The sequence below is a fragment of the Hippocampus bargibanti genome, linkage group LG17, assembly GCF_051943395.1.
Source record: "Hippocampus bargibanti isolate YZ-2025 linkage group LG17, ASM5194339v1, whole genome shotgun sequence".
NCBI classification, from domain to species: domain Eukaryota; kingdom Metazoa; phylum Chordata; class Actinopteri; order Syngnathiformes; family Syngnathidae; genus Hippocampus; species Hippocampus bargibanti.
The window spans coordinates 7,913,236-7,938,026 of NC_142750.1; the positions used below are offsets into that span (position 1 = coordinate 7,913,236).

Below are 24,791 nucleotides of genomic sequence, written 5' to 3' on the forward strand. Positions count from 1 at the left end.
AAAGGTTTATTCTTTTTGGTGTATCACCGAGATAATAACTCAACAACCTCCCCTTTTTGAGTAGCCCTCCTCCATTTTTTTCTTCCCGGACTCCCAATTTCTTAGTCAGTGACTTGTCAGATTTTGTGTGGGAGTGCAGCATTCTGGTTTAATATTTGGTTTACTCTGACTCAGCATGGTAGATGATGACGGCAGGCAGATATATAGAGTTGAAAAACAAAAGCAGAAAATCTTCACTGGTTGAGTAAGACTTAGTTTTAATGAAATACAGTGTTCACATTTATTTTATTTTATTTTTTTGTCTAGGCAGCCTGGCAGCAGGTACAGTACACGTCGTTCCTGATTTAAAAGTAGGAAAATAATTAGTCTCAAGTGGAAGAAAACAAAACCAATTTGGATAAGTGTTGAAATAGATGGTTGAATGTTACGACGGCACAGGTACTGGTTTTGTCTCTGGGGGGATAAAAAAAGGAACACAAAAATATATAAATTAGTCATGCAGCAATAATCATTGGGTTATAGTAATAATAATACTACATTTCATTTTAATCGCTTTCAAAGCTCTTAAGCACACTTTATAGTCACAGACAAGCATGTAACATAAATAACTTAACCCATAATAGACAAGCATAGGTACTATAATAAATAAAATACAATCACAAATAAAATACAATAAATAAAATACAGATATAAATAGAAACAAGAGAAAGCTACACACAAAATGCGATTTAGGTGGGTTTTGAGATGGGATTTGAAGGTGGGAAGAGAATCGATGTTACGAATGTTGGGAGGAAGTGAGTTCCAGAGTTCCAAAGCTCTGTCCCCCATCGTGCTGAGACGGGCAGGCGGGGGGATACAGAGTAATCGAGAGGTCTTCACTTTACGAAGGTATGTTTTTATGATGGGTGTAATTACCAGAGTAATTCTAACCCAGAGCTGACAGTCTGCAACTGAGAGTAAGAGTGAATAAATAGCACCTCTGTTTGTTATAGCAAAGTAGTGCGATTCCCAACGAACTACATCTGTGAGTAAATTCAAACGACCTCATCGTGAGTTGACTTTATATACGTTTTGCGAAATATTTATTTCCTGTTGCTGTGATATTGTTTAGAGTAAAAGTGGTTCATTGGCTCAATAAAGGCTCAGAAACAGTGCGCTAAACCACACAGGTTGCATGAAAAATTAAGCGCAAATTCTAAAATTACGTTTTTTTTAAGAGCATTGACATCTATCGACAGGTGCAGGATTTTTACTAACTTACCCATTTCAGTAAGGTCCACCGTCTCAGCACAACCGAGAAAGCGGGTGACATGCGATGAACATGAGGCAGGCATGCTCTGGTTATCCCTCAGACACTTCTCGAACTCCACAAATTGCTTGGAACACTCTTGTCTGATCTTCTGGATCACTGGGCTAGCAGATGTATGACATAGGTAGGATACGCGAAACGTGTGCAATTTGGCCGTGAGATTTATTCAATACGCATGTCTTACTGTGATGATGTGCATTGGGCAACCTTCATCTTCAATTCATGACACTTCTCCTGCCAGATTGATGGGTTGGAAGCCACACATGACCCATAGGCATCCATTTCCTTATGGCAATACTTTGCCGTGATGTCCATAGCCGCTTGCCTTAATTAAAACACATGCGCCAATGTCACATTGGAAATATACAGCATCGCTTAGAGTTATTGCAATGGTTTACAGTACAAAACACACACTTCAAATAGGGCTTTTACTCAACAAGCATGCAACATTAAAGTAGCCGTTTGCTCTCTATATAATTAACTATATATCTACGCTACAAATCTATGTCTGCGGAAGCAGTAAATACCCTTACATTTTAATTTATCTTCGTATGAAGCGATGACGCTGATCAGCCAAGGTTACACTTTTTCATGTGGCGCCATGAAAATACTGGACACGCCTACCGTAAACCCCATTGTACCGTAAACCCCATTGGATGAAAACCAGGAAGTATTCACCGTGATTGGACGGAAACAAAGCAGGAGTACCGTGGTTTAAAACGGAAATTAAAAATATAGTGCACTAATTTGACATTCAGCTTGAAACCAAACATGTCGTTTTTGTCATGAAAATTGTTCATATTTGTGCGAAGATGCTTACATGTAAAGTGTGTATGTATGAACGGTCACAATAGTTTGCTTTCCATGGTTTACTCTTCAAAGCATGCGTACGCATCTTACGTGGTGACGTTGCGGAAACGATGGTTGATGAAGAGGGACCATCGAGAAGGATTTGGTACTTGTAAGTACCACTGAGGAACGTTTAGTGTGTTTAATCGCGTTTTGCCGGCCTCACCACGACGGTGCGGTGGTGGGTAATAAAGGGGGACAAAGGGTGAGCAGAGTACAATGAACAACGTCAAAAAAGAAGACGAAATGACCGGGTACGGCGTCGGTGAATCGGCCGAGCGACGAACAGCCCCCTCGCTGAGCCACAGTCAGCATGACAATAGCACCGGCGACGAGCTGGTGAGCTCAGTGACGCTCTACAGGCGAAGGCCGCGGCTATTTCACGGCACCATCCTCCCGTTCCTGACGGTCCTCTACCCGGGCTGGTTGTACATGTGGCTGGGGGTGTACGGTGCGTCGGAGTATCCGGAGGCAGGCCTTCTTGCTCTCGCTGCTATCGGGATCGTTCATGTCCTCACGGCTCTGTCCGGTTATTGGTCTGTGCACGCCCACTGTTGGCTAACTTGTTCCAAGGTAAACATAAATTAAGTACATCACAAAAAATGACTATTTTTCATTGACATTTGCACTGTTAACTTATTGGGAATCGCCGAGGGGCAGAATCAACTAACATGGTTGCAGCAAAGTCGCCTTCTACATCTGAACTGTTCTTCTTTGATATACTCACACTACTCCAGGATAGCTGTGTGTACCATTTGCACAACCAAAACGGTGGAATTATAGTTGTATAAATTACATTTCCATCCTCAATTGAGTAAAAAAAACTCCGTATTACAAGTGATGTCTGCAGCTGTGTGAACACCATATTATCCATGGGCTACACGACTGTTTCCCCCAGTTAGTCCTTCTGCTCACTTTGCATTACGAAATGTTAGCACCTTCCCTTTTTCAATCAGTTTTTTGGATGCACCACGGCACTCGTATTCATTTAATAAACACGTGGCATTGATTTAGAAATGATCTAAAGGCACATCCTAATCTGAAGATATGATTGGATTTGAGGTATTTTGCTATCATTGCTTTTCCATTTTAGAGTTTATTTTTTTTAGAAGTCCCATGTCACATGTTGTGTTCTGGATATTTTTTAATGTGCTTGTGTGGATTTGTCACCTGTTCACCAACAGGAATTAGATCCAAGTAAGGCGACACTGGCAAAAGTTGTACCCACACCTAATAACGGTTCTGCTGAACTTGTATCACTACAGAGAGACCAGGTGAGGTTGGCTCCAGACTCCACTTAGCTCCCAGTTTCCTTATTTTGTATTTATAAGCTTATTTATTGTCTAGTGGGTGTATAATCATAGATTTTTTTTCCCTCTCTGACACAGGATGAATACGGAGACGAGATTCTGTCATTTCAGTTTCAGAAAATCCGTTACACTTTTGACCACAAAGAAAACAAATGCTTCTTTCCCATCGCGTTCCCCATCAACCACCCAATGGGCTACTTCCAGTCGTGGCGAGGCTACCAGGAAGAAGCCGACCTCAGGGCGGCGGAGAAACGCTACGGCACTAATCATGCTGAAATGATCGTTCCCAATTTCTTGGAGCTATTTCGGGAGAGGGCTACCGCTCCTTTTTTTGTCTTCCAGGTTTGTCGGAATGTTTCTCCTCTTACGGCACAAATATATTAAATAAATCTTCAGACTCTGGTTTATCAGTGGAGCCCAAGTTTCAAAGCAAATATGGTGAAGCGGCCTTTAACTGTATATTGCACAAAAGTGGAATAAACTGCCAACAGATTTGAATTCAGCCTCTAGTTTAAATGCTTTTATCACATTGATAAACTCATTCACTGCCATTGACAAATGTCCTCAGAAATTGAAAATATGGTGTAGAGCGCCATTCCCAAATTTCTTCGGGTTTAGTTTTTTTCTTTTCATGCTTGGGTGCCGTTAAAACGCTGGTCAGACCTCTGGTGATGTTTTTTCCCCCTTCCACGAGGGGGCAGAATTTGCCTTTTATCCATGTTAGCGCTTTGTTCCAGCTTCAGCTGTTGCTCAAGCGCTATATAAACCAATATGTATGTATTACATTGTATTTTGGACAGCCATCCTCATTTCAAGCTCATATAACTCCAGACCCATATGATTTAGGAATTAACTGTTATTTTCTGATGAAAGAAGAGAGTAATGTTTCTAACTGAATGATTATATAGTCTCAATATGCTGTGGCTCCTGGAATTCAAGTGACTGACAAAAACCATGGCACTGGAGTGGAGACATTTTGGCACGTCTGGTAGTGAATGGGTTAAAAATTATGATCACCCGACACTTGTCAAATATTGCTACTGTTTAATCATTTTAAATCTATTCATAAAATTATCTTTTTACTTTTGCAGTTAGCTTTTAAATGCCATTATTTTTTGTTTGTTTATAAACAATACTTAGCATTGAGCATCTCTATCTGTTTGCCAAAAAATGTTTTAATTGTTGGTTGAAACTGGGCCACGTAAATAAAATTGTCTTTCCGTTTCATAGGATATGCTGACAATGGTTTGTGTTCTTCATACCTCAGGTGTTCTGCGTGGGGTTGTGGTGTCTAGATGAGTACTGGTACTACAGCGTTTTCACGCTTTTCATGCTGGTGGCGTTTGAAGCTTCCCTGGTCCAGCAGCAAATGAGGAACATGTCTGAGATCCGGCGCATGGGGAACAAGCCCTACATGATCCAGGTTGGTTTTTCCATCCAAACTCACACCCCTTTTGTCAACAAAGCCTTTCGGTTTAACCTAGGTTGCTTGTGACAGGTTTATAGGAACCGTAAGTGGAGGCCCATCTCGAGTGACGAGCTCATTCCAGGTGATCTCGTCTCCATTGGTAAGTGTCAGACCAGATTTTCACTGTCAATACTTTTTTAGGAATGTTAGAATGTTAGCGTGTTTTGGTCTGGTCTCCAGGACGTTCCCCCCAGGATAACCTAGTACCATGCGATGTGCTTCTCCTGCGTGGTCGCTGCATTGTGGATGAGGCCATGCTGACTGGAGAGTCTGTGCCTCAAATGAAAGTAAGAATAGGGGGGATAACATACATTTGAGAAAGAACTAAACCTTCTCAGTTGTAAGTTGGAGTGAATGTCAGTAAAATATATACCGTATTTTCCGGTGACAAAGGCGCACCCCCAAAGAATGGTGTATTTTCAAAACATTTTCCATGGGCTCCCACTTCCACCCGCCTGGGTAAAACGCAGCACTCTTTACTTGCGTTTATGGTGGGAATTTTATTTCAAGTTTACATACAAATAAGACAAACTAAAAATAATTTTGCGTTGTATAGTTAGCTCACAGTTCTGGCTTCCAAACATCTCCTAGCTTGATGCTAACACATTATGGGAAACACTATAGACAGGCTAATTGGATTGGATTGGATTGGATTGGATTGGATATGCCTTTATTAGTCTCACAGTAGAGAAATTTACATTTCACAGCAGCAAAGTGATGAAAGGAATGAAAGTAGAAAAACAAAATACATGAGCTGCTGGAAAGGCAGCCACTCTCGCGGCGCCGTCTTGAAGTCAAAAGAACAAAAAAAAAACTAAATAACAAATAATATGACAGCATAGAGACAATATGACAAAACAAAGACACAGAGAGACATTCATTCTTCAGGACTTGCTGTACCCTCTTTGTGATGACATGAAGCAGTTCTAGATGAAAGAGGAGAGGATCAAAGCTAATGTTAAATATAAGAGTTATTTGATAAAACTACTGTCTTTTCCAGTGTACAAGGCGCACCCCCGATGGTGTATTTTCATACCTTTTCCATATATACAGCGCACCAGACTCTAAGGCACACCTTCAATGAATGAAAATAGTTTTCCAAATATAATATATATAAAGGTGCTACAGTAGAGGCTGGGGTTACGCACCACTTCTACAGGGTGAAATGGAGTATATGGCTTCTGACAGGAGTTGCGAGACCTGTTGTGGGTCAATATTACTTCCCATATAAGGCGCACCTGCGTATAAGGCGCACCTGCATTTTAGGCGCAGGATCATCGTTTCAAGAAAATGAAGGCTTTTGTGTGCACCTTACACACGGGAAAATATTGTACTTTTGTTATTTTTCGGTGTCTGGTACAGATAAATTGGATTTACATTGTTACCTATGGGAACTGTTGCTTCAGTTTTTGTACATGGTTTCTGACGCACTTTGTGGAACAAAATTATCACAGACAAAAAAAAAAGAGCTTTTACTATTTAGCAGAATCATCACAACATTTATGAGGTTTATGTATTTTTTGGAAACTCCTCCAGGCTTCTACTTATGTAATTTTTACTGTTTTGATTTATGTGTTGTTAAAAATATTGACATAATGCATTAATATATATGATATTGTCCACGTTGTTAAAGCGCTATATAAATCAATATGTGTTGTATTGTAATGTATTAATCTGTTTGAAGGAAAAAAAGTGAAAATAAGCGAATATAGAAAGGAAACGAGTATGGTTTACTTTCCAAATAATGGAAAAATATAATCGATTATCATCTTGGTATTTTGTCTCCACAGAATATAAATGTCTTGACTTGCTGAATAATAAAAAAGGTGTTTATCGTGTTGATATTGCAATAACTGCTGGCATTTTGCGGCATTATTCAGGAGCCAGTGGAGGACTTGGACCCTGGTCAAATCCTCGACCTTCAAGCAGACTCTCGTCTCCACGTCATCTCTGGGGGGACCAAAGTGGTCCAGCACAGCCCCCCTGTAAAGGCCAGCGCTGGACTCAAACGTAAGCTAATCAGTTTTGCACCGGTTTTCAATATCAGGAAAATCATTTGAGTGAGCTGTCACATCAAGTCAAAGGGTTTTTGCTGTCATTTTTTTAAATTTATTTCTCAGTGTGTGTCACGTAAGCTGAATCTTTTCATTTCCAATTTCTAGCTGTTGACAATGGTTGCATGGCCTATGTACTGCGAACGGGATTCTACACCTCTCAGGTGCGTTTCTTCTCCATACGAACGTCACTTACGGAATCGGAAGTTCTTTAAGTTTAAACTTCACCTTTTAAAATATTAGCAAGTAAAAGACATGAAAACGGGGGCTACACATCTTGTCACAGGGTAAACTTCTGCGCACCATTCTCTTCGGTGTGAAGAGAGTCACGGCAAACAACCTGGAGACCTTCATCTTTATCCTCTTCCTCCTGGTGTTCGCCATTGCAGCAGCTGCCTACGTATGGGTAGAAGGTGAGATTTACACAATGGCGATTTTATTCCGTTGGCATATATTTTGTCTCAAATGTGAACTGTCCGACGCTAGGGACCAAGGATCTCAGCAGGAACCGCTACAAGCTTTTCCTGGAATGCACCTTGATCCTCACCTCGGTGGTTCCACCGGAACTCCCTATTGAGCTTTCTCTGGCCGTGAATACATCTCTCATCGCCCTGGCTAAACTTTGTAAGCATGATTGCATTTTACGGCCCTTTAGCGCACTTGTTGTGTCTCATTCCCGTTCCGTTCTGCCGTTTAGATGTATTCTGTACCGAGCCCTTCAGGATTCCGTTTGCGGGGAAAGTGGAAGTGTGCTGTTTTGACAAAACGGGAACACTGACTAGCGATAGTCTGGTGGTGCAAGGAGTAGCTGGCCTCAGGTAAATGAATCCTTTAGAGATTTATTGGATCGGTATAGGGCAATATTGATAATTCTCTCTCTACCCGTATTGTATTTTCAAATCCATCTTTACGGATTTTTATTTTACCAGGGAGGGAAAGACGTCATGCCCGTATCGGATATCCCGTTGGAGACGCATCGGGTTGTGGCGACCTGCCACTCACTGGTCACTCTAGATGACGGACAACTGGTCGGAGATCCACTGGAGAAAGCCATGTTGACTGCTGCTGATTGGACCCTCACGAAAGGTAAGTTTTTATCAGGAAATGGATACCAACAGGGATGCATCCGAAGCAACTTTGTAACTCCACTGCGCCAGCAACGGCGCAAGTTTATTACGATTAGCGCATATTGCTACATGATCCGCGCCACATATGGCATACTTCTGTTAAAATAGCTACAGAAACAAATTTAGTGAAACATCAATTGAAAACTGTTCGTTTTCCATCAGAGGTTTTAACTTTCGTCGTCTGCCATCTTGCCTTCGTGATTTTGAGCCATCATCACCTTGCATTTGTTTTGGTGCGTTCCAAAGTTGTGGTAGAGGATATCTTAGGCGTTTCCGTTATCTGCCAGAAACTGTCTAAAGGGCTAATCAAATACAGGTAACATCCGACTTACGACCAGCCCGACTTACGACCGCCCATTCTTACGACCACGACCTCCAGACCCTATTTTAAAAATTTTAATTCTACGCCTGGCACAGCAACGCGCAAGCAGGCCAGCAACATGTACGACAATTTTGGCCAGCCAGCATCTCACTCTCACACAGCAATTGACCGTGTGATGGCACCAGAGTTTGTGAGTCATTTAGCCTCCGAGTGTCTATTCAACATTTTGAATGGATTTCGACTTACGACCATTTCGACTTACGACCGTTTGGTCCGAACGGAACTCGGTCGTAAGACGGATGTTACCTGTATTCATTTACCCATGGCGCGTTGCAGTATTTACATCAAACATGCCGGATGGTTGCATTATGGAGCATTAGAACAGGAGTAAAACTCTAAAAGATTAAAAACAGGCAGCAAACAAACACATTCTCGTTTTTTAAGAAACAATCGATTGTTTGCGGAAGGTAGTGACAATTCGTTGCAGGAAACTGCTGTTCATGATTTGAATTCAGTGGAGAATGGGAATGATTTCAGAGCTGTTGCCGCACATTGGAAATCTTCGAAAAGCAATGAAATTTGTTTAAGTAGACACTAGTAAGAAATATTGTGCTAAGTCTGTTCTCTTTCTCTTCTCTGTAGTACCGTAGAATATCAAAATAGCACAGGATTGATTGCGTGGTAACTAAAGAAAAATGAAAAATCTGTATGAATAAATTAACTTGAATTAAATTTGTTGATTTATTAGAAAAATGGATTTTACTCAAATAATGGGTTTTCATTTGCAATTTAGAAATATGCTCCACTGAATGTATTTTGGTTTCTTTCAATCAGTTTTTTATACTTCGGCAATCTCGTTAAATCGCGACCATCAATTTTAGAATTTGGCCCCTTTTTCAGACACACGGGGGCTCCCTTTTTGGATTTCCCAGATGCATCCCGTACCAATGTCACAGATTGAGGGTTTCAGTCCCTTCGTTGTGATGTTTCCTCTTGTGAATTAAAATCATGTCATCATTATAACGTCAACCTCTTTCCAATGCTAATTCGCAAGTAAAACGAGCTTTTTAATCCCTTCAACCAGATGAGAAGGTCTTCGCACGTAGCATCAAGACACAGGGCCTCAAGATTCATCAGCGCTTTCACTTTGCCAGCGCTCTAAAGAGGATGTCAGTTCTGGCTTCCTACGAGAAACTGGGATCCACAGAACTTTCTTACATCTCCACTGTTAAAGGCGCTCCGGAGACACTCAAAGCCATGGTGATATATTTAGCTCTGTCTCAAATGTCTCGCCAAATTGTTAAAAAGGGTTTGTTAGAATAACGTGGCTGTGTTTGTAGTTTTCAGAGCGTCCCGAGAGTTATGATGAAGTGCACAAGGAAATCTCCCGGGAAGGGGCGAGAGTGCTTGCGTTGGGTTACAAAGAGATGGGACATTTAAGTCATCAGCAGGTTTGTCCTGTCCCTCTCTTCAAAAAATGCTCTTTCTATTTTACTTGAACTTATTTGGATCTTTGTAGGTACGGGAAATGAGCCGCAGTTCTCTGGAGTGTGACTTGAACTTCGCCGGCTTCATGGTTGTCACTTGCCCCCTTAAGAGTGACAGCAAGGCGGTCATCAGAGAGATTCAAGAAGCATCTCATCATGTAACTCATCCAACCCGGAAGTAACTCAAATAGATAGAAAGTTAGCTAGCTAATAAATAGCTAACAGATACCTGCTAGCTCAATAGATAGCAAGATATCTATACAGCTAATAGATAGCTAGCAAATGACACATTTCATTTACAAGTGTCTTTCAACACTCTCAACCCGGAATAACTCAAATAGATACAAAGCTAACTGGCTCATAGATAGCTAATTGATAGCTCTGAGCTAGATAGGTAGCAAGATAGCAACATAGCTAATAGCTAGCTATCTAGATAGCTAATAGATAGCAAATAAATAACACATTTCATTTACAAGCGTCTTTCAAAACTCTCAAGGTCACTTTACAGTCACAGGATAAGATTTTCTGTGGGTGGGCAGTCGCAGCCACACTCGCCAGCGTTCACTCAACCCGGAATAACTCAAATAGATACAAAGCTAACTAGCTAATAGATAGCTCTGAGCTAGATAGGTAGCAAGATAGCAACATAGCTAATAGCTACCTATCTAGATAGCTAATAGATAGAAAATAGATAGCAAAGGGGTCGGTAGGAAGATAACAACATAGCTAATAGATAGCTAGCGAGATATCAAATAGGTAGCAAATAGCAAATGGATAATAACACATTTCATTTATAACTCAAATAGGATATTATTTTCCTTAAATACACATTAAGGAGTCATGATTTCGTATTCTTACGCTTTCAGGTGGTGATGATCACAGGGGACAACCCCTTAACGGCGTGCCATGTGGCCAAGGAACTCCATTTCCTCCAAAAGGAACGAACCCTTATATTGCAATCATCCCCTGGTAGGAAATTGTGTGCCTGTCTATACTGTTTCCCATAATCCGTTAGCATCAAGCTAGCAGACATTTGGAAGCCGTAGCTGTGAGCTAACTATACAACACAAAATTCATTTTAGTTTGTGTTATTTTTATGAAAACTTGAAATAAAATTACTCCACAAACATTTTTATGCACTAAATATATGGTGCTTTGTTTAACCCAGGCGGGTGGAAGTGGGAGTCCATCGACGGCACTGTGCACGTAGCCCTTTCGCCTCCCTCCATCTCTTCTTTCGTGCACCAGTATGACTTGTGCGTCACCGGGGACGGGTTGGCCAGACTGTGCTGCGACCCCCGTCTGCTGCACGGCCTTTTACCTCACATACGAGTCTTTGCACGAGTCAGTCCAAAACAGAAGGTGAGACGGAAGACAAAAATGACATTGGGATTCATACGCGTTATGGAAGCTATCAATAATATCAACCACTTCTTGGAATAGACTCCAGAGCTAGCAAAGTGGAATAAAATGCATTTTTTCCGCTGAGAATTTGCATATGTGCGTTTGTTCCAGGAATTTGTCATCACCGGTCTCAAGGGGCTTGGTTATGGCACGCTGATGTGCGGCGACGGTACAAATGACGTCGGCGCTCTCAAACATGCCCACATCGGTAAGATTGTCCACAATATGTGACCATTTTCCTCTCCCCGTCAGAATCAGAATCATCTTTATATCGTATGAGTATATAGAACACAAGGAATTTGTCTCCGGTAGAACACACTGCACTAGTATCATCATTAAAAAAGACATGACTAATAAGTATGGAGCTAATAAAGGCAAGGTATCAAGCAGACAGTGGTTCAAGTGAGTACGGAGCTGCAATTATTATAATGGGATACTGTTCGCAACATTGCAAAGAGACACTATACAGTTATATTTTACTGTTTAAAGAGTTAATGGCTAGGGTGAAGAAGCTATTTCAATGGGGGAGTAGCTGGAGAAGTTGGTGGGCAGGGTGCGGAGGGTCCAGTAGGATTTTCTGCTCTCTTGTCTTGAGCCTTGCTGTGTGCAAGTCCTCGAGAGTGGGCAGGGAGGTGCCAAAACGTTTTTTCCACCGTCTTAACTCTCCGTTGTAAATGTTTGTTATATAAACGTTTGTTCTGATACGTTTGCACAGGTGTAGCGCTATTAGCCAACGCCCCTGAGCGCATGCCGGAAAAAAAGAAACGAGGGAGAGAGAAGGAGGCGCCTGCAGTTGACTCTCGGCCTTCGCTACCTGTCAATGCCGGAGGCAAACCGAGTTCCAGAGGTGCCCGGCAGAGGATGATGGCCCAAAGAGAGGAACAACTCGCCGCACAAAAGGTGACCTTTCATTTTGTGACTTTTTGGATACTGTTTTTGTCATTGTTGGTTGTTTTTTTGACGGTGCATAATAAAGCACTTTTTTTCAGGAAAGGATAAGTCAAGTGTTGCGGGAACTCGAAGACGATCAGGTGCAAATCGTAAAACTGGGCGACGCCTCCATCGCCGCCCCTTTCACCTCTAAATTATCCTCCATTCAATGCAGTGAGTTCACGAATGTCAAATTGACATTTTAGTCTGCCAGCGCACCCAAATTAGCATCTTTTCGCTCTCTCTCTGTCCAGTCTGTCATGTAATCAAGCAAGGCCGCTGCACCCTGGTAACAACGCTACAGATGTTCAAGATTCTTGCTCTCAATGCCTTGGTGCTCGCCTACAGTCAGTCCGTGCTCTATCTGGAAGGGGTCAAGTTCAGCGATTTCCAGGCAACCTTGCAGGGGCTGCTATTGGCTGGCTGTTTCCTCTTTATCTCTCGCTCAAAGGTGAGCTTTTTTATTTCTCCCCCCAAAAAATAGATCCTCTCATGTTTGGGATTTCTCCTCATCTCTATCTGTATCTCCTCTCGTTGACTCAGCCACTTAAAACATTGTCCCGGGAACGGCCTTTACCCAACATCTTCAATCTTTATACTGTGTTGACGGTGCTGCTGCAGTTCGCAGTCCACTTCTGCAGTTTGGTCTTTCTTTACAAAGAGGCGCAGAGCAGAAGTCCGCCAAGGTAAAAAAAAAAAAAAAAGGTGGAACTTGTGTGGGTTCTGCTTTACCTTGGTAATGATGTCGCATTTCTTCATTTTGTCTTTTTACAGAGAAGATCAGTTTGTGGATTTGTACAAAGAGTTTGAACCCAGTTTAATCAACAGCACTGTTTATATCATGTCCATGGCTATGCAGATGGCCACATTTGCCATCAACTACAAGGTATTTATTGCCATTCACGAATTTATTCGGGAATTGAAAATATGACAGAGCGCCATTCCCGAATGTGTTCGAGTTTTGTTTTTTCTTGTATGTGCCGATAAAGCGCTGGCTATGGCCTCTGGCAATTTTTTTTTACCTTCCACAAAGAGGCTGCATTTTGCTTTTTTCCCACGTTAGCGCTTTGTTCCAGCTTCAGCTGTTGTTAAAGCGCTATATAAACCAACATGTATGTATTGTATTGTGTTTTGGACAGCCGCCCTCATTTCAAGCTTATATAACTCCAGACCGATATAATTTAGGATTTTTTTTTCCTGATGATAGAAAAGTCTCAGGTTTCTTATGCTGAATGGAATTTTTATGTAGTCCTAAAACTCAATATTCTGTGGGTCCTGGAATTTGAGTGACAATGACAAAAACCCTGGCACTGGAGTTGACACATTTTTTGCACGTCTGGCAGTGAAAGAGTTAACATATCTCCAGGGCTTCGTCGGTTTTTTACAATCCTGCTTTTTTTCCTCCCATGGTGTAAGAATGTAGTCCGTTGCTCAATTATTTTCTGCTTTTAGTTTATTTTTTTTTTATTTATTGTCTTATCGTATTGTTTTTCATTGAAATATATGCTGCACTTATTAATTGACTAAGAAGTGACAAGAAGAATATGCGCCGTCATAAACAGAGGAACCGTATTGTTGCTTCTACATACTTCGGTAGTATAACAACATCTTGGTTCTGTTTTATAGGGTCACCCCTTCATGGAGTCTCTCAGTGAAAATAGACCACTACTTTGGAGCATCGCTTTGTCTGGCTTAGCAATTGTGGGACTACTTTCTGGTTCTTCACCGGAGTTCAATGAACAGTTTGCCCTGGTTGATATTCCAACTGAGGTGGATTGACACATTCTTTTTCATGACTTGTATTAGTGTGGTTCTCTTGGAATAATAGTTTCCTGTATTTTCTCCATAGTTCAAAATGGTCATCGCCCAGGTTCTGGTGGTGGACTTTCTCGCTGCCCTATTTGTGGACCGTGTCCTGCAGTTTTTACTTGGCAAAGGAACTCTGAGGGTGCCTTCTTGAACTCTTCTTGCCATTCGTACCCACGGTCCTTATGTACTCTAAAAGGGAGAGGAGACTTGGGAAAGATAGACAAGTGAGATCGTCATGGCGGGCAGCGCTGTACACTGCACTGCCTCAGTCCGCTCCTCCCCGTCTCATTCCCATATCGTATTTTCATCACCTAAGCTTGTTCTTTTTCCTCTTTTATCCCCAAACTTCATCTCTTCCTCCCCACTGCCATGCAAGGCCATGAAGAGCAGTATTGAGAGGAGTGTGATGACTGTGCCAGCAGAGTGACACACTCAGACACACAAAGGGCATTCTCCAAGAGAATTAACGAGCTGTTTTGATTACTCTCTTTGATTTTGTAAAAAAAGTTAAAAGATATCTCTAACAGACTTATAAAAAGACTTACAAACAATTACGTCTGTCAAGTGTTTATTTTTCGCAACCACCAATTTGGATGAATAGCTCCAGAAACACATATTGGAAAAAAAACCAAATGTATTTACACCACACCTTTTGCTTTCCTTTGAAAATAATTGAAAGGTTCTATTATATGTGCTGAAACAGCATTGTATATAAAGTCTGTAAGGCATGAAGTGGTACAGAAATATGATGTCAAGGTAAGTCAATTTATCTGGGGGTTTCCAGACTAAGACTGATAATGAGCAAATGGGAGTGACTTTAAGTGTGATATATTATATATATATTTAAAATACAGTACAAATATTGAATTGGATGTTATTTTGACAATGATGGTTTTCATTTTGTGTTTACAGTTCGTATTTGCTTACCTAAAACCTAATGCATTGATCGAGTACAGTATTTAATTAAAACTACCTTTCCCATAATGCAACGGTGGATAAAAAGGCGGGGCTTGTTGCGCGCGCGATGTCAGGAGTTTGAAAGGAAAAAATGGCGGAAGGATCATCGTCCGCTGATCAACACTGGTTTGTTTGCCTTTGATTCCCGTTGTGATTAAACCTTAATTTGTTTTTAAGTGAAATCCAAGTATTCAAAGCTTTTTTGACGTTGTGTGAGAGTCACTTGAAGTAGCCTGTGTCAGTGCTAAATGTCATCTGGGGCTTGCTAGCACTGCAAATTAAAATGTCGGCCAATGTTAATTTTACTCTCTTTAAAATGCCGCTTGTCGTGAAGTTTCAAGTATTTCATATAATGTGCACCCATTTTGTTTTGCAGTTGTGGGACGATCGCCGCTTCCGAAGGCAAGGGCGAGGTACGTGTTTTTAATCGATTTGACATTTACGTTACTTCCTGTAGCTCAATGGTCTAACTTAGGACTGACACTTAACATTTTCCCATTCGGATGTTAGAACGCAATAAAGTAAACGAATTGTAGACTTCCAGTGCACGTTTCATAGAGAACTGAGGATGAGTTTGTGCAAAATTCAACAGTAAAATTTAATCTACCAATTGCACAAAATGCAACCAAAAGATTTGAATTATATTGTCACTGGTATTGTTAGGAATGTCCTAGATGAATATTTTCTGTTTGCAAAATGAAGAATACTGGTACACGTAGCCGGAAAAATTTCAACTTTCTTAATTGTGCTGACTTCACAAGTGATGTTTATTATGTGAGGGATTTTAAATGTAATTGTGTGCGGTGTTCTGTGTGTATCTGCACTGATATTCAAATGAGTTTGATGTCTACACAGAAAGATGATGCCGCCCGCCACTTGTGAATAACTGCTTTCAATGACAGGTTAATAAACAATACATTCTGAATTCAGGTCAAACAGTCACCCAAGCGGTGTTCATCGCCCACTGCCCAGGAGGCCGTCCCTCCACAAAAATCACCTCGTGTTGAAAACCCTTCACCCAGCACACAGATGCTAAATGCTGGAGAACATCAACTAGCCACAGACATGCTGGAAATAGTGTCTGGAGGCAAGGAAGAACCGGAATCTTGTCCGCCTGCAAAATCCATTGCACGGAGGAAATCATGGAGAAGAGCCACTATGACAAGGCGATCCCTGTCCGCACTTCCAAAACCGCATCAAGGTGAGTTTTAACGCATTGTTCATCAAAATATCATGTGAACATGTAGTTATCATTATTATTATTTAATTCCAGCTTTGTGCAAGACCATCAGCATGTCCTTATCACAACAAGAGAGGTTGAGTATATTGATGAAGGATGCAATGAAGGTAAGGTCAAAGCCAGAATGAAAATGCATTACAGAGAGTGCTTCCCCCAAAATTATGTGCGTCGAAAGAGGGCTGAAATGTTGAGAATCAAATAATTCAATTATAAGATGCAGTCAAAGCAAAATCTCTGCCCTTGAAGCTTTTTGGCGATCCTATTTCCATACAGACTAATGCATATTTAACTTCTGAAGAAGGGGTAGGCAGCCTTTTTGATTCGCGGGCCACAATGGGTTCTAAAATTTGACAGAGGGGCCGGGCCAGGAGAATTTGGAGGGCGTGTTTGGGCCGGATATACTAAACCTAAAGCATTAAATGTAGTGTGTGCAAACCTCATAGCACAGTAAGAACACAACAACCTAATTCAAATGTGAAAAATAGCCCTTATCAGTTAATACATTTTTCTCAAGGAATATGCAAGATATGGCATTAACATAGTATTTCGCGGATACCTGGAATACAGGGCAGGCAACTTTTCAGAGTTGTCTGCCCTGGTGTCCGCTAACTCTTTGTCATGAGTTTCAGACACTGTTTTTCCTATAATTTGGACAACTTCGGCGGGCCGGATTAAAAAGCCTAACGGGCCGTACTTTGCCCATGTGTGTTCTAAAGGATGTAAAATTGTATGACATTTTAAGAAATAAATCTCTTGTCTACAGCTGGCCACAGATAGACTTCACGATTCACTGCAGTTGCTGCCAAATTCATCTCCGAAGTCTTTTGAGAAACAAGGTACACAAAATAGTTGATTCTTTATCTCCTACCTGAGGCTCTGCCATTAATTTTCAAACCGTTTTGTTTTCTTCTTTTAGTTGAAAAGTTAAAGAAAAAGTGCAAATCCGTTCCCGAGAGTATAAGCGGTGAGGAACAGAATCAAAGGTAAATTTCACCGGCACAAAAAAAAAATATCCCATGACTGTAAAGTGTCCTTGAGAGTTTTGAAAGGCGCTTAGAAATTAAATGTATTACTATTATTGTTATTATTATTATGAATTGGGTTATTCTCTGCATGTCCGTAGAATTTTTTTTCTTTTTCTTGAAACAATTTGCTTTCATTTCAGGATGGGTGAGCATGGCGCACGGACAGCTACGGTGATCGAAAATACTATGAACAGGTCTTCTTGTCTTACATAAAACTATCCGGAAATTGATTCATCACATTTAAAATAAAAAAAAATAAAAATACAGTAATAAATTGTTGTTGTAGGATTGAAGCTGAAATTCAGTCATGGGGAGCACTCGCACTCAAGCACCGGAATAAGGCAGAAGAATTAGAAAGGTGAATGTATGAAATATTGAGCAACAATCACATTTTTCGTTTGATATTGATGGTTTGTTTTTGTTTTTGTCACTAGGAAACTGGCTCAGGGCCAAAAGGAAGCCATCGCTTTAGACTACTCCACGCAGTCTTCACAGTACCAGTTAATTCAAAGTAAACCTGACTACCGTGACCTCCTCCGCAGGCTACAGTCCATGCTGCAAACTACGGCAACTCTTGTGGTATGGAACAGACGATGTGCATAAAATGTGTCCACTCCAATGCCAGGGTTTTTGTCATTGTCACTCAAATTGCAGGATTTACATAATATTGAGTTTTAGGACTACATAAACATTCAATGCAATGTAAGAAACCTTCAACTCTCTTCTTTCTTCAGAAATAAATAGCTTACTTGGCTGGAGACAGGGATCCCAGACGTTCGCTATTTGGCGGAATTCCGCTATTTTTTTTCCCGCCAAAGTGATTGGATTGGATTGGATTTGCCTTTATTAGTCTCGCAGTGGAGAAATTTACATTTCACAGCAGCAATTTTCATATAAAAGTTATTTTATTTCCGAATACAACCACTAAAACATTTGTTTTGAAGGGTTATAGGATGATCAGAATGCGTAGTGCTTGAGTCGGCATGCTTTCATGTGTTTTGGTCGTTTTGGCTTCCATTGACAATCGGCATCACTCGGGAGTAAAATACCGTGCGATGAAACGAGAAAACAAATATACTCCCTTAACGCGCTTTTCGCCAGTAAACTTGCGCTAAACATCGTCACATTTTTCACATTGTAAAGATGTCGTGGAAGAGAGATATCTTACACAAAAACAATGAACTTCGTTACTATTCATGCAGTATTATAGACATGAAAAAAAGAGTGTAGCTTTCAGTTTATATCATCTAATAGACAGAAACAATTGGAATGTTATCTTGCATTTTTACAAAATTAATATATTGGAAATGACTTCTAAAGTATCTTAAAATGGTAAAATCTCTTCAGCGTCATGCTTCAGGGGAAGGTGGCAATGCCCCCTGACCCTGAAAAAGGGGCTCCTTGACGCCCAGCTGATCTGTTTCATTCTCCTCTATTTTAATTTCCCTTGGCTGGGATCCCTGTTGAGAGTTATCTGTGTTGAAAGTGGGGGCCAGTGTACAAAAGGCAACTGCTGCCCCCTTGTGGGAGGAAAAAAAATACATTGCCAGAGGTCTCTCCAGCGCTTTATCGGGAGCCTCCGCAAGAAAAACCCAAACAAATTCTGGACTGGCGCTCACCGAATGGGTTATTTTTTGAGGGTCTTCTTATTCTATTTTAATTTTTTCAATTTTACTACACTGAATAATGTCAAATTTGCTTTACATCAATATTTTTAGTCCTATAGGTCAAGCTAACAATTTATTGATCTCAATTGGAGTTGTTGGTTGTGTAAATAGGTTGACTTGCAGTATTTTAGAAGTTCATTATGACAACAAAATTCAACCTAAAAAGTGTAGCATTAATCTAAGTTAGTAAGTCCTTAATCAGATGGAAACTAATTATTTATTTTCAGAATCAGAATCAATAAACCTTTATTTGTCCCACAATGGGGAAATTCACAGTCCACAGCAGCAATTTGAAAGGGGATGGAGTTGGCTATTGGATATTCTAAGCATAGTAAAATAAAAATGTCAACTGTATACTGTAAATGTACAAAATCGTTTCATTTTAAATTGCATTCTACTCTATTACAATGTTGATTCGAATATGTTTAGTTGTTCACCCAGAGGTCTGACCGAAGCTTGAAACGCATCCAGAAACAAAAAAAACGGCAATGGCGCTCCACGTCACATTTTCAATTCCAAAATAAATTTGGGAATGGCAGTGAATTAGTTAATTGAATCTTCTCTAGGTTTATTCTGGATTTTTTTTTTTTTTAATGCACAGATGGACGCTCACTGTCAACTCGCACGAGAGCTTCAGTCCGTCAAGGAGTTTTCACAGTTGGTGGTGAAAGAGACCAGTAGCCGTTTGGGTAATTATGATTACGTTTTTCTTGGTATTATACATTTTTGGCGGTCATCGTAATTAAACATGGTTCCGTTTTTTTTTTTTTTTTTTTTTTTTTAATCTTCCCCTCCCAGCGGCTCAAGCAGGATTTCAGGATATTTCTCCTCATGTCATTCAGGACCTAATCAGTGCTCCGTTTACATCCACAGGCACACACTCACATTAAAGAGGCCATGTATAAATTGTGTATATAAAAACATCTTTTTTTTTTTTTTATTCGCACGTTTTTTTATGTGAAGGGGTCTTGTGTTAATAAATGATGTAATTCACGCAAACGTCCAGCAGGTGACAGTGGTTGTCCTACAAACATTTGTTTCAAACCATGGGGCCTCGGTTTTGTTTTTACAAAATGCCTTTTTTACCTTAGAGGAAAAACGAAGCCTGAAAGATACAATTGGCATGCACGTGTTGGTTAAAAGAGCAAAGTTTTATGATTTGGCGTCCACAAATATTCAGATATGATTACTCAATACATGATTGGATTTTGTGTTAATAGTTACATGTACAGAGATGGTTTTTTTTTCAACATTGAGCATAAATTGAATAGTTTACATTTTTAAATGAATATAACGTGGATACAAAAAAAGTATCATGCCTCCTTTGCCTGTCTTATATTTCTATTTCTTGCCCGGGCGCTTACTCCGGCCCGTTTGATTCTCCCTTTATCGTTTTTTGTGCTGCATCTATTTCACTTCATCAGTGTCCCCTGACCATTCAAGAGAAAGCCCCTCCCCCCTAACAGTGACTCACCCCCATTCTCTTGCATTTGGCTGAGTCGCTGAAGCAGAACGAAGCTTTAACATTGTACCAGTCATTCAGAAGCTATGTTTGCTATCATTCGGATCTCCTGGAACCATTCACTAATTAATGTTCCTGCATGAGTTGTAATTTGTAGCACTAAAAAGAGGGAATGTCTCTTTCCCCCTCTTGTGTGCTGGTTATGATCTTGACTAGAGCGGGGGTGACATTTTCAGTGGGATGGTGTTCAAGGGGGCTGATGGGAGAAAAGGGACAGGCGAGGAGGAGGGAAAAAAAAAGACGAGCAGGGTTGTGACCGTGAGAGTTGTGAGCGAGGGAGGATGGCGCACAGCAGGAGAGATCGATTCTTATTTAGATGAAAATGAGGCTTGATGCTGGTGGGGGTGAGAAGAGGGCACCTGAAGCATCTAAATGAATCGGAAGTTTCACAGAAATCATCCTTAAAATGATTCGACAACCAAAAAAAAAAAGTGCAATGTCCACAAAGACACTGTCGTCTCTTGACATGCGAGGAAGCTTTTCTCTGGGTCGTCAAATGCAATTACTTTGGCATTAGATGGTAATCCTTCAAGCTTTTCACTCAAAAGTGTGAGGGACAAAACACTCAAACTAAAGCTCAATGGCCCATTTAGGAGTTAAGTGTTTGCTTTTGAACTATTGGATAAAAGGTGAGAAATGGCTAACCTTCTTGTTTGGAGAGTCGCGATGAAAGCAAACAAGCTTTGTGATGGAATCTAGCGTTTATTTTACAACATTGTGGGTGTTACAGCCTGTAAACATTTTACCACAGGTAACAAAGCGGGTACATGTAGATGAAATTGGTTCCATTATAATTTTATCCTTAACAAGGAGAGCAAAGTACCATATTTTCTGGTGTATAAGATGCACCCCCAATGAATGGTGTATTTTCAAACTTTATCCATATGTTAGGCGCAGCTCCAGTGAATGAAAAAGGTTTTTCAAATACAATACAGACGCTCTCCAACTTACGAACGAGGTACGTTCCGAATAATCGTTCGTAAGGTGAATTTGTATGTTGCTTCAGTGCTATATTTTGTATGGAATGTATGTTTAATAATAATATATTTCATTTCTAAGCACCTTTCAAAACTCAAGGTCACTTTACAGTCACAGGATCAGTTTTTATCAGTTTTTCTGTGGGTGAGCAGCGGCAGTCACACGCTGTTTGTAAAATGGCTTCAAATGACTTCTACTGAGCGTATTTTACAAAGAATCCACCGCATAGAGCTATATTTTACGTTTTAAGAGTCGCGCTGAATATTCCGGAAGTCTTGTTTTTGAGTTGGTGACGAGTCCTCATGTTACGTCAATGAAGGAACACCCCTGACTGAAAAAAGGACACATTGTAGCAGTCTTTCCATCACGTCAATGCATTTTGCTGTACTTTGTCTGAAAACTTTGTGTAGCACCAAAAAGAGGCAGAAGAGGGCGACAAAGCTCCGTGTAAAGAATTAATCAGACTGGAAACGGGCTGATTAATTCCTTACACGGAGCTTTGTCGGCACTTTCTGCCTCTTTTTGGTGATACATTTCCCTCCAATGTTGCCTCAAAATGGCACGGAATGAATTCTTTAATCGATTGCAAGCGTATGCTTTCCTCTTCAGAACTATTTGAATCATATTCATAACTGGATGAGTAACAAGAAAGCATATTCTCCGAATCTGAAGCCATTGTTTTGATTCTCCAGCAAGGCAAGACGTCTTGGGGTGACACCACGAACAAGGGGGCGGGACCTTCTGAAACTGGCCACTTCCGGGTTTTTTTTTTTTTTTGCAGATTTTGGACACTAAGTCATTTTTATTGGTGTTTTGCATTTGACTAAAAATGTCAGACTGCGTGTTTTGGGTATTTTGGATGCTATAAAACGTTTTTCTGATGTCAGTTAGGAAACAGAAAAGTGATTTTGGTTGTCCTTTAAGGCTTATAGAAGTACGTACTGTATGTTTAAGGCTTATATAAGTATGTTTAAGGTTTGAACAAGTACAGTAATCTATTAGTTTTTACTGAAAAATAAACATTTAATAAAATAAATGCTCTATAAAGATATGTAAATTACAACTGGAGAGACTATTGCATTATATTATTACAAAAATGTTCATTTGTACCGTAACAAGAGACATATAATAAACAGTGCCTATTGCACTTTTTCTTTGGCTTTTGCATGACACTATAAATAAATAAATAGATATACAATAAAGTCTCGTTATATCGATATTCTCGGGAGTCGGAAAAAATATCGATATAACCGGACTATCAATATATCCGATCCTGCGGCATGTAAATTTTCTCCTTGCGTTCATAGAAATAGTATCGTAATAAGCAGTACTATCGATATAACCGATATCGATATAATGAGACTTTACTGTGTGTGTGTGTATATATATATATGACCGATAACCCCAAGAACCAAGCTACTGCTAGAAAGCAAAATATATATAGTACATATATATCAGGAAAAGCCGAAGAGCACAGCAGAACTCTATTAAAAAAAAGAACAGCTCTAGAGACAAAAACAAAATATTGTGACAGCAGACCATGGTTGTATTTACAATTGTACTACACCAGGAGCCTCATGACTACTGCTATTAGTGTTTCCTGTCTTGCTTACATACTTGCTGTCTCCAACTTGAGATTGATTGGCCTCAGATTGCTGTGGATTGATGTTTGGAGACTCAGCATAAAGCGGCGCCAGTTTGGTGGCTACTACCTTATGCACACCCATCCTTTCCTCATAGTACATCTGGGCCTGCTGCATCGGCCTTTCCTACACCCGCATCCAAGCAGCCATTCGTCTTGGTAGGCTGTCTCTCTCAACTGAGTGATAAACTGCAGCAGAATTGCCCAGTTTGCAAATAAAAACTAAAAAAAAGAGACACAAGTTTTCCAATCTGTACTGTCATCATTTTCAAACTGGAAACTGATGCAATGATTCTCTTCTGTTGTGCTTTTGCGGTGCATTGTCTCTCTCGCGCGATGTAAATTTCACCACTTTGGCATTATCAGATGGGCTATTTTGTCTCCTCGCAGCTCACTGAACAGAAACGGATTACAGAGGTTTATATTGATGCACCTAATTAGCACTCTTCTTGATTGCAATTGTTTTTGCATACATTACACATTATTTTAGTTCGACATTTAAGCCATAACAGCAGCAACGGTTACGCAAAAGAAACTTTTGAGTCGTAGAACTGACATGTATCATTTAGCATGAAGTTTTTAGACTCTTTTGATAATTATCCTGTGACTGTAAAGTGTCCTTGGGAGTTTTGAAAGGCGTTTATAAATGAAGTGTATTATTATGATGATGATCACGGTGTACAGTGAAATTTATGTTTAACATATGTCATGTATTATATCACAAAACATTTAACTGTTCCCCTTGCATTTAAAAAAACTCATTACCATGTGATATTGTTTGTCTATGTGTGTTGCTGCACAGTTTTTGTTCATATCATTCGCTTGAAGGATAATAGCACGACAACCATTGATGCTAAACTTTACGCCATGAATGCTGTTTTCCTTTATGTGTTAGCGTTAAGCTAGCTTTAGCATTACTTTCTTTTTTTAAATTGGGTGGTGGTATAATCTTCCAAACTAAATAGCCGAAGGAGTTGGAACCATAAAATCTTGACTCGGGTGCAACATTGGGTATAGGCACTTAGAATAAAGACACAGTAATAGCTGAATAGTAAAACCAGAAGTAAAACTTGTCACCTTTTGGCGTCGCCTCGGGGAGAGTAATGACCGGTTGGCAAGCTCTTATTGTCATGCAAGTCAATGGCCATTATGCTTTCGCCTAAATGTTATTTATGTTAGCAACTGCTTTGAGAATCTCATTTGCATGTGTAATTGATATTTAATGAATTGCCATTGTTCTCAGAGGACGGAACCATTTCCCATGTTGCAGTAAGTTGCATTTACTCTTCTATGGTTATCAGACATTTCCCTTTGACTTAACAACCACTCAAAACGGTGCATGTCAATGTTTATTATTTTGGCTGTATAGTGCTGTCAAACTCTACCAATTTTTATAGTGGCAACTCATGATTATTTTTATAATAGATTAATCTAGATTTTTTTTCTGGGAAATTTGTATGCAAATCTGTTTTCTTCAAATATTGCCATTTTAAACATACATTATATGTATGTATTTGCGTGCTTTTTTTAAACCATGAAACACTTTGTGCGCCGCCATTCACGATATGTCACAAAAATGAACAAATATTGTATGAGTTGTAGCGTTGCATTGTTGTGTATATTATGGGCACTTTTTGTGGGGAATAAAACAGTTGAAACTATATTGGCACTAAATAGTGTGACCAATGCAG

General features: G+C 40.2%; 3 protein-coding genes across 3 annotated transcripts; 2 read left to right on the forward strand and 1 right to left on the reverse strand.

The window, feature by feature from the left end:
* Window positions 1-240: 240 nt before the first annotated feature.
* chchd5 (coiled-coil-helix-coiled-coil-helix domain containing 5) lies at window positions 241-1,976 on the reverse strand. Its single transcript, XM_089019175.1, has 4 exons — window positions 1,843-1,976; window positions 1,494-1,634; window positions 1,262-1,413; window positions 241-453 (listed from the first exon to the last, which is right to left on the reverse strand). Coding segments are annotated over exons 1-4 (324 nt in total). The 5' UTR covers window positions 1,845-1,976; the 3' UTR covers window positions 241-424.
* A 379-nt stretch (window positions 1,977-2,355) lies between these two features.
* Window positions 2,356-14,620, forward strand: atp13a1 (ATPase 13A1). The gene is made up of 25 exons (XM_089019176.1): window positions 2,356-2,731; window positions 3,343-3,432; window positions 3,547-3,810; window positions 4,736-4,891; window positions 4,967-5,036; window positions 5,117-5,223; window positions 6,817-6,946; window positions 7,099-7,154; window positions 7,277-7,403; window positions 7,477-7,614; window positions 7,688-7,808; window positions 7,919-8,076; window positions 9,524-9,699; window positions 9,780-9,890; window positions 9,959-10,084; window positions 10,793-10,895; window positions 11,095-11,288; window positions 11,442-11,538; window positions 12,046-12,230; window positions 12,320-12,434; window positions 12,515-12,711; window positions 12,804-12,946; window positions 13,035-13,146; window positions 13,887-14,030; window positions 14,110-14,620. The coding sequence occupies exons 1-25, from the start codon at window positions 2,378-2,380 to the stop codon at window positions 14,218-14,220; spliced, it is 3,585 nt and encodes a 1,194-aa protein (XP_088875302.1). The 5' UTR covers window positions 2,356-2,377; the 3' UTR covers window positions 14,221-14,620.
* A 463-nt stretch (window positions 14,621-15,083) lies between these two features.
* dsn1 (DSN1 component of MIS12 kinetochore complex) lies at window positions 15,084-24,721 on the forward strand. The gene is made up of 11 exons (XM_089019442.1): window positions 15,084-15,152; window positions 15,403-15,439; window positions 15,957-16,227; window positions 16,300-16,373; window positions 17,030-17,102; window positions 17,183-17,249; window positions 17,432-17,485; window positions 17,578-17,649; window positions 17,726-17,870; window positions 19,560-19,647; window positions 19,757-24,721. The coding sequence occupies exons 1-11, from the start codon at window positions 15,118-15,120 to the stop codon at window positions 19,846-19,848; spliced, it is 1,008 nt and encodes a 335-aa protein (XP_088875568.1). The 5' UTR covers window positions 15,084-15,117; the 3' UTR covers window positions 19,849-24,721.
* The last annotated feature ends 70 nt before the right edge of the window (window positions 24,722-24,791 follow it).

What these genes read in the sequence shown, in the direction of transcription:
- chchd5 (XM_089019175.1), bottom strand. An exon ending in GCCCAATGCACATCATCACA is followed by an intron (nt 1,414 to 1,493) that starts GTAAGACATGCG and finishes TACATCTGCTAG; the next exon opens with CCCAGTGATCCAGAAGATCA. An exon ending in GGTGGACCTTACTGAAATGG is followed by an intron (nt 454 to 1,261) that starts GTAAGTTAGTAA and finishes TTATCCCCCCAG; the next exon opens with AGACAAAACCAGTACCTGTG.
- atp13a1 (XM_089019176.1), top strand. Translation starts at nt 2,378, where the DNA reads ATGAACAACGTCAAAAAAGAAGACGAAATGACCGGGTACGGCGTCGGT. An exon ending in TATCACTACAGAGAGACCAG is followed by an intron (nt 3,433 to 3,546) that starts GTGAGGTTGGCT and finishes TCTCTGACACAG; the next exon opens with GATGAATACGGAGACGAGAT. An exon ending in CGGGATTCTACACCTCTCAG is followed by an intron (nt 7,155 to 7,276) that starts GTGCGTTTCTTC and finishes ATCTTGTCACAG; the next exon opens with GGTAAACTTCTGCGCACCAT.
- dsn1 (XM_089019442.1), top strand. Translation starts at nt 15,118, where the DNA reads ATGGCGGAAGGATCATCGTCCGCTGATCAACACTG. An exon ending in ACTTCCAAAACCGCATCAAG is followed by an intron (nt 16,228 to 16,299) that starts GTGAGTTTTAAC and finishes ATTTAATTCCAG; the next exon opens with CTTTGTGCAAGACCATCAGC. An exon ending in GAAGTCTTTTGAGAAACAAG is followed by an intron (nt 17,103 to 17,182) that starts GTACACAAAATA and finishes TTCTTCTTTTAG; the next exon opens with TTGAAAAGTTAAAGAAAAAG.